The 16,877-nt window shown below is 43.4% G+C and overlaps 1 protein-coding gene across 1 annotated transcript in view; it reads left to right on the plus strand.

The window, feature by feature from the left end:
• The first annotated feature begins 14,002 nt into the window (after positions 1 to 14,002).
• Positions 14,003 to 16,877, plus strand: part of EFHD1 (EF-hand domain family member D1) — a 28,521-nt gene continuing 25,646 nt past the window's right edge. Inside the window, exon 1 of the mRNA XM_081912492.1 lies at positions 14,003 to 14,433. Coding sequence (XP_081768618.1) covers positions 14,117 to 14,433 — 317 coding nt within the window. The 5' untranslated portion in view covers positions 14,003 to 14,116. The remainder of the gene's footprint in view (positions 14,434 to 16,877) is intronic.

Consider the following 16,877-nt stretch of genomic DNA (forward strand, 5'->3'; position numbering starts at 1 on the left):
TTTTTCCTCAACCACCAGGTTGAAGTAAACAGATGGACTCGGCCTCAGGATGTCGCCCAATAAAAGACAAAGAAGAGAGAATGAGGGAAAGTTCCTCCCCGTCGATTTTTGTCTCGAGGAAATGAAACTGAAAGTATTCCTCTTCCAAAAGTCGGCGCTTTTGTCGGGAGTCGCTGTTCCAAAAAACCTCTCGCTTAGCCGGTTTAAGAGAAAGGAAAGCACAATCAAGAATTAACATCCTCTCCTTTTTCATCCATGGCCCGTATTGTTAAAGCTATGGTTTTCCCAGTAGTGATGTATGGAAGTGAGAGCTGGACCATAAAGAAAGCTGATCGCCAAGAATTGATGCTTTTGAATTATGGAGGAGAAGAAGATCAGACCTATCCGTTCTTAAGGAAATCAGCCCTGAGTGCTCACTGGAAGGACAGACCCTGAAGCTGAGGCTCCAATACTTTGGCCACCTCATGAGAAGAGAAGACTCCTTGGAAAAGACCCTGATGTTGGGAAAGATGGAGGGCACAAGGAGAAGGGGACGACAGAGGACGAGATGGTTGGATAGTGTTCTCGAAGATACAAACATGAGTTTGACCAAACTGCGGGAGGCGGTGGAGGACAGGAGTGCCTGGTGTGCTCTGGTCCATGGGGTCACGAGGAGTCAGACATGACTAAATGACTAAACAACCTTTTTCATCAATGATTAGTATCCTCTCTATCCCTTCCCTGGGGGGTCATAAGAAGAACTGTACCATAGGAGCCAACTCCTAGGGGTCGTGGGGTTTTCAACCCCCTCAAAGTTGATAGGAATTGCCATTCAAATAGTGTGCATGCACCACACCGTATGATCAATTATGTGGGGCATGGCTTACCTGGCCCCCCACAATATTTCATTCAACTTGGCACCTCTGAACTGTATGCCTCTTATTTTTAAAAAAAATATTGTTCTAGTCACCATCTCTTAGAGTCCATTCTCTCCCTCACACATCATGAGGAAATGCTCACATAAGTTTTTGAATAATAGTATCTCTGTGGTTGAGCAGTCATGGAGTTGAGAAAGGGATGTGTGTGTTTCCTGAAGGGCTAAGTCAATCCAGTCAATGTGGGGGCTCATTGCCAGAAAATGGTTTCTTGATGCAAAATCACTGAAAGGCAAGCTATCAAAGTTCAAGGAGGGCTGGAAGGTGACAGTGATAGGGAACCCTTTTTTGGTCCAGAGCCACATTCTATGCAGAGGGCCTTTTCGGTAGTGGCGCCTGCCCTGTGGAATGCCCTTCCATCACATGTCAAGGAAATAAACAGCTATCTGACTTTTAGAAGGCATCTGAAGGCAGCCCTGTATTGAGAAATTATTGATGTGTGTTGTAAGCTGCCCAGAGTGGCTGGGGAAACCCAGTCAGATGGGTGGGGTATAAATAATAATAATAAATTATTATTATTATTGGTTAATCTTTCAGGGACTGCATGATTAAGGTCACCAGACGTCCTTCCCTGGGGACAGTCCCCGGATTTGCCAATCAGTCCCCTGGCAAAATCCATTGAAGTTGAAAAGTTTCCCCGGATTCATTGAAAAAAATCTGGTAACCTTATGCATGCTGGGCTGGGGGCCAGGAGGCAGAAGCAAAAGCGGATGGACATGAAAATATGATGAGCATGCTGAATCAGGCCATCAAGTCCAGCATTCAGTTTTCACAGTTGCCAACCAGATGCCTAAGAGAAACCCAAAAGCAAGACTCAACCACCAGAACACACATACCCATCCTGTGGATGGAGGAAGGTATGTGAATTTGCTCACACATCTCCTTCCAGGCAAGGAAAAAGCATAATCAGAGTAAAAATACTCAGGAGTAGGGGTGTGGCTTTGGAATGTCCAGAGGGCCTGGTTGAAAGACACAGAGGGCCACATTCAGCCCCAGGGCCTCTGATTCCCCACCCTTGTCTAAACTGAGGAGAAAGGTTTGTTGGGTGGGTGGAGAAATAAAACCTTTTGGGGAACAGAATGTGAAGGACAATCCAGACAGACTTGAGATTAGCTGAAGAATGGGAAGCATTTTTCAGTGGGGTGTGTTTTTTCTGGAAAGTTTTGAATTAGTGTAAATTGCATAGCCCAGAGAGTGATGCTTATTTATTTGCATTTAGTAAGTAAAGCTAAACCCTTTGAAACTACCAAGGTTTGCTTATTTATTTGCAGCTGACATCCATTCTTTTCAGAAATTGGAAATGTATGCCCCAGATCACTAGGTTCAAGGCATTTCTCTCTGTAGTTCTGATACCTGGTAGCAGATCTGATAGTGGCACATGTTTCTTGCCTTCACTGAAGCTCTATTTATATATTTGCAAATAAGCAAAATATTACACAAATGCCACAAGTCTTTAATACTGGGTTGTTCAGCCCTGGGACTTCTCACTAGTGGGAACCAGATAATACTATAAAGTGTTGCTGCCACCTTCAGTTAGTGGCTAGGCACATATTTCAGGCATTACAGTTTGGGGTTTTCTAAATATAGACATCACAAGCAGTCATACCTGCACAATCTGCAGATAGTATGATATACTGGAAGCCCAGAAGCAGACTCAGTTAGTTATATTGCATTTGGCGTGTGCCCAAAGGCTTTCTTTCCTTGTACCATGCAGGCAACTTCATGACTACATATCTTGGGGAGGGGCAAGGCACTCTGAGTATGCTCAAAGGCTGTCTGATCTAGTGCCATGCATGGCTAATTACTGACTGCACTGTCTGTTTTATTGCAAGGTACTTGTGGCATGGTTTGCTCAGAGTCTCCTTTCCTTGGCACAAGGCAGGCAGAGAACATCCTTCTCTTTGCATGCAATTGCACATCCAATCATATTCAACATTTCTCTGGCAAGCATGCGGATGTTTATATTGCCAACCTTTTTCTCCAACAGCATGGACAAGCATTTGCTCATCCAGTCACAGATAATCTTGCCCAATTGAAATTGAATCAGACAGAATTGGATATAAAGGGAGTTCAAGATGCTTGCCCGCTTCACTCTAATGGATCCGTATCAGAAAGCAAACGTTGCAGATTATTGGGGCATTCCTAGATCCAACTATTTTTGATGCCATTCATAATTACGAAGATGTTTCTTACTAATAAAAAAAAGCAACAGCTGGCCTGCTGACTGGGGATTGAGCACTGGGAACACATTTCTCTCATGCTCCAAAATATGTAGTGACTTCCTGCTTCCTCTCCGACACAGTTAAATTTGCTTGTTTGACCTTAAAATCTACTGCCCATGAGACAGCTTTAAAGTTGCCAAGCTGCAGCTCAGAGAAACATAGATATATCTTCACATTCCCCACTGCAGGAGAAAGCAAGGCTACTGTGTCTTGTCTTGACCATTCTTGATGGGCCATTGGCCTGACTCACAACCTGCTGTGGAGCCCTGCTTGTTATGTTAGGACAACAACACACAGGCAACAGAACTAAGGGAGGGGCGTGCAGAAGAAGCCATTGTGTCTTGTCTTCTGCAGAACCGAAGCAGATGTATGTTCTCTAAAACTGTGTTCACATTACTGCCCTAGAGAAGATAGTTCGAGAAACAGTGCATCAAACACTAGTATTTTATTTCAAAGTAGGGGGTGCATATGCATCGCAGATAACATGTGAACAGCAACAAAAACCAGCACTGCAAACACAGTGAATGCATAGCAAATAGGAGTGTGAACACAGCCTAAGTAACAGCCTGACAACCCCAAAAGCAGATACTTTATAGGCAGTACCAATATCTGCAGCAGAGAAGAGAGTCACCCTGCAGTGCAGACAAGACCTGAAACTGGATTCACAATATAAATTAATATTACTATTAAACTCTTTAAAAACTTGACGTGCCTTTGAATGCTGGTCATCAACCATAACAATAAAGATTTCATTCGATCTGCCTTTTTTAAATTTTCAATTAGGGACTTCCGGGTCGGCGCCATCGCCGAATGGCGGGCTCCCTCCGAGCTCCGGAGGGAGCCTGCTCGGCAGGGGCTGGGTCCTACCGCACCGGCGATGCGGGGACCCGTAAAAACCACGGCCACGGAGGCCGTGGACATGGAGACTCGGCTGGCACCGTTAGCGCCCTCCCGACTCGTGAAGAGCCTTTTTAAAGGCTGTGGATCGGGTGCCGGGGAGGAGCGTGGTGCTTTGAGTCCTCTGCTATCCCTGCCGAGCGCAGCCGCGAGCCATCCGGCGGAGAGCGCTGACTTCTTCTATTGAAAATTTGGACCTAAAAGAAGAACCCGTGAGTAATTGGAATATGGACTAAAAAGAGAGCTAAATTTTTTAAAAATTGGGAGCGAACGGGGGAGGTGGAAAAAAGGAAGTCAGCCCCCCCCTAAATTGTAGAAGAGCCAAAACAAAGGACTGGATAACTAAGATCGAGTGGAACTTTATCTTGCTGAATTTGCAACTTCGCGAGGGAAAATTATAAGATTGAGCTGGAGGAGAAAAGTGGAATTTGTATCAAAAAGCAACCCCCCCCCCGAACCCCTGGAGCGATCCGTGAAAGTGCCTGGAGAAGAGAAACGGAGGTTTTGACAGCTGTCAAGAGCTGTCAAAACGGAATAATAAAACTGAGACTTTGTTATGAGGACTTTGCCGGCTACATTTGCTATAAATTGAAGATAAATTGTTTCAAATAAGGATTTATAAGTTACTTGCACTGGTGGACGTGATCCGGAAGGGAACATTGTTACTGTAATCCATCTAGAGGAGCTGAGGGATATTGCATGTGTTTTCGACGGGAAACATGAACAGTTGAAGGGAACTTTTAATCTCCTGGGAAACTGCAGAAATGGAGCATTATTTTGTCTACAGAGGGTTTCACTCTACCGGGAACAATGGATCTATCTGTTCAAAACTGAAAGGAACATGACGTAATGTTTTGCTCTTGAACAACAAGCCTCTGTAGAGACACTAGAAGCTTTTGGAAAAAGAACATTTCTGTGAGGGAACAGGGAAGTAAAAAGGAAGAGAATGATTGACAAGAACAAGGAAGCAATAAGAATGGGACAGAGTTGGGGTGGGAACATTTGGGATATCCAGATTTGACAAGCTTATGGTTACAAATTTGGAGTTTTTACTCCTGGTTACAAAAATCTGGATAGAAGAAATGGGCCCCTTTTTGATAGACTCCTCCTAAGACTGGACTGACAAGAACAAGGAAACAACAAGAATGGGACAGAACGGGGGTGGGAACATTTGGGATATCCAGATTTGACAAGCTTATGGATATAAATTTGGAGATATTACTCCTGGTTATAAAAGTCTGGATAGAGGAAATGGGCCCCTTTTTTGACAGACCCCTTTTAAGATTGGACTGGCAAGAACAAAGAAATAACAAGAATAGGATAGAATTGGGGTGGGAACATTTGGGATATCCAGATTTGACAAGCTTATGGATATAAATTTGGGGTTTTTACTCCTGGTTATAAAAATCTGGATAGAAGAAATGGGCCCCCTTTTTATTGATAGACCCCTTTTATGATTGGACACTTGCAATTTAAAAAGGCCGGTAAAGGACCAGAGGGATGTGGATTTATTGAAATGTGGGATCTTCAGGAAGAAGTTAGAAGTGGAGGGATAGGAGGAATGCAACAGGGAAAGAGGGGAGGGAAATTTGGAATCCAAAGGTTGTAAAACTATTATTTGTTTTTATTTTATTATTATTTGTATTATATTTGAAAGGGGGGAACTCGTGGAAGGGAATAGATCGACCTTAGGGGATGGAAATTTGGATAAATTAAGTTAATGAGGATGAGTGTATTTTGGGAATAAGAATTTGTTGAATTTTATTGTTTTTTTGGAAGATTTGGAACACAAGAGGGGGTGGGGAGGGGAAGTCCTGGATATTGGAAAAAAGTTTATGAATTGGATGTTATTTGTTTTAATTTGGAAAATCTTAATAAAAATTATTTAAAAAAAAAAAATAAATTTTCAATTAGGATGGTTCATTGATAAAAGAGTAGATATTTTTTCAATGTGTGTTTAGGTGTGAGGTGGCAATCCTGAGAACAGAACCAAGGCATAGTTGTGTTCCAGACGGGCCGTGAATAAATACACTTTTCTGTATAGCGCCTTAAACTCTTGTTCTCCTTAACGTTTGCTGCCAGGCCATTATTAGAGGGTAGCTCAGAGAGGGGTCCTCAGCTCTCTTGCCCCTTCTCCTCTTTCCTTTTGAAAGTCAGCCTAAATTTGCATGTATACATATGACTTACCTTATGCAAATTGATGTCATAGGCCTACAACCGAAGTCCTTTAACTTTAGCAACAACTCAGGCTGCTGTTACTTGAAAAAGAAGTCCCCTCCCCATTATTATGTTTTCAGTGTTTATTTTGCATTCATCAAATTGAAAGCAGAAAAAATACTTTAAATAATTCATTGTTATACAACTTTAAGTGGAAGACACTTCTGCATAGGAATCCTCATGTATCTGCCTGTGTAGTGTGGCATTTGACTTTTCTAGTGGGAAAGGCCTTCGCTCTGGGAAGCAATGATTCTGCCTGTAGCACCGCACAAGAAAAACAACATTGTCATGGTATAAGGCATTATTCATGGCATAATGAATAAGCAGCATGATACTGCATGCTGCAAAATCACTCCCATTTTACTCTCCCCTTTCTTGAGCCAGGACCAATAAACAATAAGCATCGCCTTAACGTGATGTGGGAACCAGCACTCACTTTTTTTTATCCTAACACAAGAACAAGAAGAGACCTGCTGGATCAGGCCAATGGCCAATCTAGTTCAGCATCCTGCTCTCACATTAGCCAATCAGATGCCTGTTGGAAATCCGTAATGAGGGTATGAGCACTTTCCCTTCTTACAGTTTCTAGTTACTAGTATTAAGAAGCATTAATGCCTCAAACCACAATCAATATGCCAAGAACAAACCTTGTCTTACCACCCTAGTTTTTTCTGGAAAGAAACAAACCATGAGCATTGCTTCACACATCATTGTAAACCAAGGCTTGTGGTTTGTTGTTCCTGGCTTGAGTATGTGTGGAACAAAAAAGGGAGTCATTCAGCTGTGTGTGCACCGGTACATATTTTTCATCACAAGCCATGATTTATGGTTTTCCATGATGTGTGAATGTGGCATAAGATGAGTGTAATGTCTTAAGCAGGCTCTTAAGAATTAGCTATCCTTAAAATTTTGAATCGGAACTTGCATACAATATCCAGCAGAGGGCAAACCTACCCCACTCCAAATCCAGACATGAAATCTCAAAGATGAATGTATGTTGCCTGCAAATGAACACTGTATGTTGCAACTATTTCCTGTGTCTGCTAGACATTGTCAAAATTGCAGCTGAGCTGATGTAGTTTTAACAAATACATCAGAACAAAGTCTGCTTGTAACATCTTGTGTTTCATTTTAAACTTCTACTGCTATTTCACCATTGACAGCTGTGTTTACATATGGGTAAATCAGCATTCCTTTTGCAATTTAGCTTTGGCTCTCTTTCAGGGTTTCACATTTATCTGAAAACATGAGAAACTATACTGTTGTTTCCCACAGCCAATAAATAGTTGGCCCCTCACAGGCACTTCTATTAGCACGCATGTTAAATAGCTCTATTGATTTTTGTTTTTTAGCTTGGCTCTATGAGTTCTGCATTTTACACTAGAGGAAGGAAATACTGGCTCTGAGTTGATTAGACATAACTTTTCTTTTCTTAATTGCCCATTTACAGACTGTTTCTTGGCTATAAGAGCTATAACGTTTCAAGCATATTAAATTATCCTAAAACCACATTTTCTCATAAGGTCCCATTGAAGATTAATATGCATAAACCATTATTTTGTTCACATAATCTGGGTGGTAAAACTATAAACTTTCCCTACAATTTGAATTTGTTATCATAACACTACGGATCCTTGTCTAATAATTTATTAATAGCCAAAATGTTGTGATCTAGTGTTCTCGTGATAATCAATAATTGTCACTCATTCCTTTAGAAGCTCCTTAGAACTATCCAAGAATCCTACATTTTCCCCATATTGTGAAGCAATGGGGGATTTGTTGAAGAAGAGGAGTTAATAATTTTGTTTAGTGATTTTGTGTGAGTGCTCATGGCACTATACAAAACCAAGAGAGAATCTGCCAGGGTATTACTGTGGCTAGTTTCTGTAGCGTAGTGGTTATCATGTTCGCCTCACACGCGAAAGGTCCCCTGTTCGAAACTGGGCAGAAACACACACACACATTATTACTGAGGGTAATTTATAGAACTGGGATGTCTAAACTAGGTCATGTAGTCTCATAGGTTCTGCAAAGTTTGTGAAAGTAGATAATAAATAGAATTAGGACTTACCCCCATTTCTGCCAAAGATGAAAATATGTTCTGAATTAAAAAGCAGCAATTTCATTACCTTTATAATTGGGATGGGAAGCCTCAGAAGTGAAGGCAAAATGTCACCCTCCATCAAGGAGGTGTGTGTGATTCTGCTCTGTTGCTAGAGGACCAGGTGACCTCAGTGACTCATGGCTTTTTACAGCTACAGCTGGTTTGCCAGCTATGGCCATTCCTGGAGAGGGGGACACAGATAGCCTGGGCAAAGTTATCCACACCCTGTTATCATACGGGCTGGATTATTGCAACTAACTTCACATGGGGCTACCCTTGAAGACAGTCAGGCAACTGCAGCAAGAGTGAATTGACAAGTATGTCTGCAAGAGACAACATTACACTTGTTGTTAAATTGTCTTCACAATTTAGTCTATTAGTCACCAAGCTTAATTCAGGATTTTGGTAAGGTAAAGGTAAAGGTACCCCTGCCCGTACGGGCCAGTCTTGCCAGACTCTGGGGTTGTGCGCCCATCTCACTCAAGAGGCCAGGAGCCAGCGCTGTCCGAAGACACTTCCGGGTCACGTGGCCAGCGTGACATCGCTGCTCTGGCGAGCCAGAGCTGCACACGGAAACGCCGTTTACCTTCCCACTAGAAAGCGGTCCCTATTTATCTACTTGCACCCAGGGGTGCTTTCGAACTGCTAGGTTGGCAGGCGCTGGGACCGAGCAACGGGAGTGCACCCCACCGCGGGGACAAACTTAAATAAAGCTTGGAACCCAAGTATCTGAAGTAACACATTTCCCCATACAATCCTGCTTGACCCTCTTTAGGATGCCATCACTAGCAGAAGTAAAAAAACAATGTCCTGCCAAAGGACCTTCTCATCATTAGCATCATGGCTATGGAATATCCTCCCTTCCAAACTTCAGCACCAACTGAAGGGTGTTTTTGTTTTTTTAAAAAATACCTTTAAATAATTATAGGTCCAGCCTGGAGGACTGCAGGCTTTTCTAGCTATTAATTTGTATTTGTTTTCTCTGTTTATGTTGTTTGCTGTGACACACCCCAGGATAATATATAAAGAAGGGCAGGGTATAAATAAATACATAAAATTAAAAATGATTAACTCTTAAAAAACAAACAACTGCTGCTCAGCTAATAGGAACACCTTCAATCAAAATGTTTTTTAAATTTAACTGCATTTTAAAATAGTATTTAAAGAAGGGCTTTGATACAAATGGAATCTTAGAATGACTATCTAACCAAGATCTCTGTCATGAAGCAGAATGATCCGTACAAATCAGCGTACACAATCCTAGCCATTTTGCCTGATTGATACAAAGTACAGCTAGGTGTCCTGCAGAAGGATTTTACAGAGCAGTTAGTTTGAGATGACTTGTTCAAATGAACCTTAGGAATAAAATAGACTGGTTCAGTTATTAACTGGCAAAAATAAAACAAGCAAACCAACCAACCAACCAAGGGAAAGCCCCCAGGCTGCCTAGACACCACACCCTCTGTCTGAGGTAAAGGCCTTAATCACTGATGGGAATGGATAAGCCTGGTTGTTGCCAGGGGCAGTATCAGGTTGCTTTACATATTCCAGTTACAGATAGGTAGCCGTGTTGGTCTGCCATAGTCAAAACAAAATAAAAAAATTCCTTCCAGTAGCACCTTAAAGACCAACTAAGTTAGTTCTTGGTATGAGCTTTTGTGTGCATGCTGAATAAGTATCTGAAGAAGTGTGCATGCACACGAAAGCTCATACCAAGAACTAACTTAGTTGGTCTTTAAGGTGCTACTGGAAGGAATTTTTTTACATATTCCAGAGATAAGCCAAACACAAGAAAACCCCAAGTCTATTGCTAAGCCCTGGTGAAGGAATGCTCAGACTATGGCCTGGCCTGGTCCTTTTTGTATGCTTCTACACTTGTTTCTGCTACAGGAATGTGTTAGTAGTCTTTTAAGGTATACAAGACTTTCATGTTTTTCCTTCAGCCTAAAGTTCTGCTTTTACTTTATCTGGGATTATCACATATGATGAAAAGCAGTGTGGGAGGGTGTTAGGGGTGTTGGTAGTACCTCTGGTTGGGGACACATTGTTCTCCTTCTGGGGTAGTTTGTCCATCTTGGTCCCCACCCTGCCCTCACCTGTGGATCCTAGAAACTGTCAGCATGCGACAGCAGCCACATCCCAAGAACGGCTTCGACTAGCCGGCTAAACCAGGTGAGGGTAGCTGATGAGTATCAAAAGTTGGGGCTCTTCCACCTGGGAAGGTAACCTATCTAGAAGACAGAAACCTTTGATCCTAAATCTCTGCTGCTTTGCAGGATATTTGGGAGAAGGAAAGGCGAAGGAGTAAACCATACAAAAATCTGGAGTGTAGTCCCTAAAATAGTTGGATAGTGCCTTGTACACCTTTTTCTGACAACTCCTGTAGCTAAGCTGGTGTCAAACGTATTGCTCTGATTTCCTTTGGACCACATCAGCAAGGTGGAGAGGATAGATATTGTCCTCTGGGTAGCCCAGGACCTCCAAGGAGGTCACTTCAGTGCTGCTAATGCAGCAGTTTGACTTCAACCCCTCCCTACAGGTGCACTCCATTGTCTCTCAGACAGACTGATGCCAACAAGTGGTTTGGCACTAAGGCAGAGTAAAATAAAGTCAATAGAGATGTGAGCAGTGGTTGGAGATGGGAGAAAGCATTCAGGATGACTCAAGTCACAAAAAAATGTTGATCTTAGCCCTAAGGACGTTTGTTATATGTAGCCCTTAGATTTAGGATTTCTGAATATTATTTTAACTGCAGGAAAAGCCTGGCCAAGCTTCCCCATGACAGACACAAACAAGCATTTAGGATTTTAAACAAAGCCCTTTTGATCATGCAAATTGACTAGCTCCTGTTCTGACAAAAAATGCACTTAAGAAAATGAACACATAAATCACTTCTTATCAGACAGATCTCTTTGGGGAAATAGAACTTAAAAAGAGACTGACCACACCCACACAGAAAATAAAACCTCTGCTGGTTCCCTTTTGGAAAACAGAGAGCCAAAGCATAGCATTGTACTTGGGACTTGGTTCTAGTTTATTTTAGACCCCAGGAGATATGCGGGGAGGAGGCGTGCCACTGCAATTTTAAGGAGGCTCCTCTATGCTGGGATGGGCAAATTCCAAGACCTCATGCCTTGATGAGGGCGAGGAAACAAGACACCTTCTCTTAAGTATTAGAAGCAGATATTCCCAGCAAAAAGGAGGCCATAAAGGAGGGTCAGAGCTGGACAGTAGCTTGGGGCAAGATGTAAAGATGGATCACATCATTTTATTCTGAATTAACATGGAATAACTGGTCCCACAGCTTCTATAATCATAGCCCTAATGCCATACATAAATATACTTTGAAAGTGTGGGCTTTCTTTAATCATTTAATCAAATTAAATCTTGTATTTCCATCTTCAGCCTTAGAAGGTAGTCAAGCATGTTATTAAGGACGTAACTAATAAAGCTTGTTATATGCCATATTTTGGAGTAGATCATTTACTATTCATTTACCTCATAACTGCTTTAAGCGTTCATAATTTAAACATTTGGGAAATGCACAGATCTCTTTTCCTTCTTTGTTATTTCCCAGCCCTGTTAGAAATTGTATAAACATTATCATAATCATCATTTCCACCCTAGCTTTTATTCATTTAGGATGGCTTATATTTGAAAAAAGCTGCAGAACAAATAATATATCATAAATTGGTATTTAGATAAAATTGTAGAGGGTTGATTAGCAGGAAGCCTCACAGAGCTACAATTCCAGAACCCTTAACAGAATCCTTCGGGGGAAACAATGTGCTTCAAATGTAAGGTGCTATTGCTTCAACAGCTGAAATCAAAGCAAATAAACAAAAATTATTCAATGTGTTTTGATGCACCAAGAACTGGAAAGAGAAAATTTAGTTCAGTTCTAGGGTGAAATCACAGCCAGCGGTTTGATTTAGAAAAGGTAGGGCCACCAGGGAGCAGCTCCTCCACTGTTTGGATCAACATGTGATCCATGTATTGATGGAGTTTCTACTTGTGGCCAGTTCACAGTTCTGTGGGTACTGGGTGGCAGGTGTTGAAACTGCACACCTGTGCACACTTAAAGGGAAGCGGGTCGCACTGTGGTCTAAACCACAGAGCCTAGGGCTTGCTGATCAGAAGGTCGGCGGTTCGAATCCCCACAATGGGGTGAGCTCCCGTTGTTCGGTCCCTGCTCCTGCCCACCTAGCAGTTCTAAAGCATGTCAAAGTTCAAGTAAATAAATAGGTACTGCTCCAGCGGGAAGGTAAACAGCGTTTCTGTGCACTGTTCTGGCTTGGCTTAGTCATGCTGGCCATATGACCCGGAAGCTGTACGCCGGCTCCCTCGGGCAGAAAAGCGAGATGAGCACCACAACCCCAGAGTTGTCTAACCTAAGGGTCAGGGGTCCCTTTACCTTTATGCACACTTAAGTAAACCCCATTGAAAACTGCCAGATATACTTCCAAGTAGACACAGTCAAGTTCCTGTTGCACTGTTTACACTTTACCTGAATACCCAAAGTGCAGGTCCCTTCACTTCTGAGACAAAGTGCATGTCCTAATAGCCACAGCATACTGTTCTACAACCTTACATTTGAAGAACACCAGACGGGGGAACCTTTTACTATAAATCTTCCTTCTCTCTCACCATAATCTGAAATGACACTCCTGAACCCTCAACTAAATAGTACTCTGTTCACTTGGTGATTTAAAATGGGGTGGAGGGGGGTGGGAAGAAAGATCCAAAGCATGAGGTAAACAGGACCACTTTGTGTGAAATATAGAGTCCATTGACCCAGGGAAGTTTACCGTAAGTTTATGCTTTCAGCTAGAGGAGGTGCAGCTGCTTCCTTAGCTTGTGTGTATGTATCAGCGACTGATCCACTGTACAGTGGTACCTCGGGTTACATATGCTTCAGGTTACAGACTCCGCTAACCCAGAAATAGTGCTTCAGGTTAAGAACTTTGCTTCAGGATGAGAACAGAAATCGTGCTCTGGTGGCGCGACAACAGCAGGAGGCCCCATTAGCTAAAGTGGTGCTTCAGGTTAAGAACAGTTTCAGGTTAAGAACGGACCTCTGGAATGAATTAGTAAGTACTTAACCCGAGGTACCACTGTAAAACTAATACAGCTTAGGTTCAGGACCCCTAATCCCAGAGGGGCCCTAGAAGCGAATTTAGCGTATATTGCTTTGTTTATTTATTTTTACACGACTCAACTTGATTTTTGTGTGTGTGTGTTTATATTTCAACAAAGTCAGTAGCACAGATGTTGTAAAGGTGCGGTGATCTGTCCTGGGACAACCCCACTGAAGAGGATAACTTCATTGCTGGTTGCTAATATATATATATATATATATATATATATATATATATGCGCGTAAGTGCATAATGAATATTATGCGCTCTGGAATAATGAAAGTCGGCTTCCAGCCATGAAGAAATAAAGGCGAAACGTTGAGTCAGAGCGAACAGGTGCGGGGGAAGAGAAACTAATGGAGAACAACCTCCGGCTCCCCCGCAAGGCAGAGTCTCCGGAGGCCGAGCCTGGAGCGCGCCAATTCCCCGGCGCCTCCTTAAGTCCCGGCCCGGCCTCCCTCCGCCTCCCCGCCCCCTGGCCCTGACTCGCCTTCCCCGCCAATTCGCCCAAGTCTTAGAATAAAGTTCAGGGCCGGCAGACTTCTTTCCTCAGCGCAGGAGCGAAGTGGCCCCGCGGAGGTTTTTCTTCTCGCCGCCGCCGCCGCTCGTTCTTCGCCCCGCAACATGGCCTCGGCCGAGCTGGCCCAGAAGCTGCAGCGCCGGCTGCTGCGGGACGGCAGCACTTCGGAGGCTCCTCCCGAGGACGGCGACGAGCCCGCGGGGTCCGAGGCGAGCCTGGCGGAGCCGGACGACGACGACGACGACGACCAGAACCCCGTGAACGCCTCCGCGGACCCGGAGCTGAGCGCCAAGCTGAGTCGCAGGCAGGACATCAACGCGGGCGCGGCGCGGCCCCGCTTCGCCCAGATCTTCAATCCTTACACGGAGTTCAAGGAGTTCAGCCGCCGGCAGATCAAGGACATGGAGCGGCTCTTCCGACTGTAAGCACCGCCCCGTCCCCGGCCCTCCTTTCCTCCTTAGCCCGGGTCCCTGTACGGAGTGGAAAGCGCCTGCTTCGGAGTAGAACCAGGCGGCCGCACGTGCGCTTGGAGTTGCACCGATGCGGCGCGGTTCTCAGCGCCTATAGTTCAGAGGTGTAAAAAAATAGAAAATCCCCGTTGAGCTCCACGGAGTAAGCAGCTCCTCTGCTGATGGAGATCGGGATTGCATGCAAGCAATGCATGTTTTCTAGGCAGGAGAAAAAACCCAACCCGCTTAGTTCACTAGGATTTACTCTCCAGTAAATGTATGTATGTATGATGGCAGCCTTAACTAGCAAAACGTTCTGCAACCGAGCCTTCACTGGAAGCACGGGCTGAATCCGGTCAAGTACTATTTCACACGACTGCTGGTTTAGTAGCCACGGGAAAAGTGCCTTGAAGCTCTTGTGATCTGGGGGTAGGTGTGAGTGGTTGGCTAGCGAGAAGCAGTAATTTTGTCCACCCCGCCCCCCCCCTTCTTAGTGGTTGTATGAAATGAAAATATGATCTTCTGTATGTTTACTCCGAAGTAAGACCCATTCTGCTCCGTGGAGTTTACTCCCAGGTAACTGTGCATAAGATTGCAGCCTAAAACCAAGAGCTGCTTCTGTAGAATGGATGTCAAGCTTGGTTTATTAACTAGGAATTATTGAATTGCATCTCTTTTCTGGAGACGCCTGAGTCTGGGTTTTCACTTATTTTGTGCAAAGCAGGTTGAGAATAGCCTTGCAGAACTACATCTACCCTGGTCATTATGCAAAGTAGAGTTTTTAAGTACCCCCCCCCCCGCCCCGGTTAGTAGCATTCAGGTGCCTGCACTTCTTTCCTTTGCTACTCTTCCTGCAGTACTGTATAGCCTTATGAATGAGAAAAGGTGAAAAAGGATCTGTATTCTTTTCATTTTATTTTTAAAGTTTACACTCACTAAGTTGTAAAACAGGTTGCCGTTTTCAACTTGCAGAACTGGGACCACTGTGTGTGAACTGCACCTCTTGTATCAGTCATCTCAAGGTTTGTTTTTCTTCTGTGGTCTAGCTTTGGAGCAGTTTATACTTGGTAGCAATGCTCAAAAGCCACACTGCAACAACAAAAAAAGTTTGACCTTCCCCATCTCCGCAAAGCCAACTGCAGTTATATTTAGCATGTTCCTTTTAAGTCGTGAAATATGACTATTTGTCACTTGTTCCAGTCTTGCTTAAGCACCCTTTGAAAAGGGACTTTTGGGGCTGCCTTTTCTTAGTAAGTCTATGCTAGCACAGCTTCCTTAAGTCAGTGTTGCAATTACGTGTCCCACTGAACTTAGTGGGACTTACTTCCAAACATGCGTAGGATGTGGAAGTGTACTGGGTGACGTGTTCTGAAAGTTGTAGGTTGTAGTTTAATATTGTCTCCTAGAAAAACACTATTCAGGCAGTGTAGTTTGCTAGTAGTTTAAACTGTCTGGGGTGGTAGTGGTGTTTTTGTTTATTACTGTGCTAAGTATGTTAGCACTACTTTTATCTAGTTGATAAAGGTTTGTTTTATCCATAAACCTGTAGTCCTGGAAGAAAATGTGACCCCCCCCCCCAAACAGCTATTTATGATGGTGCTGAAATAGCCATTGTAACGAGGCAGGACAGCGCATTATGAGGTGTATAGCTATAACAACTCCATCAGCGATTAGTGTCGCAACAAAGATCCCTTGACTTTGACTATGGTTTTTCCCTGATTGGTATTTGTTTTGTTTAAGGAGAGGCTGTTGGTGGAGCTAGGGACCAAGAACAAAGTTGATCACATCTTTGAGATAGGAATCTGAAGACTATAAAGCACATCCCAAGCCAAGAGAGTGGAGATTGTGTAACCTGTGAAACTGAGTTGAGGCTGAAAAAGAGGCACACTTTCTGTTCCACTCCCCTTGAGACAAAGAACTGAAATGGATTGTCCCCATCAGTCAGTTGCATAAAACCTCGGAATTAAGGAGAAGCTGCTTGATACTTCATTTCATTATTATTTAATAGCAAAAATTGTAGCCAACCCTTCATAATTTGCTGTAATTGCTACTAACCCACCCACCCGAGCCTTACAGCACAGAGCAATTGCAGGGGGTTGGACTAGATGACCCTTGGGGCACCTTCCAACTCTGCAAGTCCATGATTCTATCCCAGTGCTGAAAGTGCTTCTGAGACCACGCTGCTCTTAAATAACATCCATGTGCCTCTTCTTGTGGTAGGTAGAAAGAAATAACTGCATTTTTACCAGTACACTGAAGGGCAACTGCATTGCTCTTTAATGCAAAGCCCAAGGGCAGAATTAACAGAATTCTTTATTACTTGAAGCAAAAAGACAAACACTGTCTGTGGGCTAGTTATGAAAGACAGAGTCAAATGCTGTGTATTTTACTTCACTTTAAAATAGGTGTAGTGAAC

This window comes from Podarcis melisellensis (assembly GCF_964234715.1).
Source record: "Podarcis melisellensis genome assembly, chromosome: 5".
NCBI lineage: Eukaryota > Metazoa > Chordata > Lepidosauria > Squamata > Lacertidae > Podarcis > Podarcis melisellensis.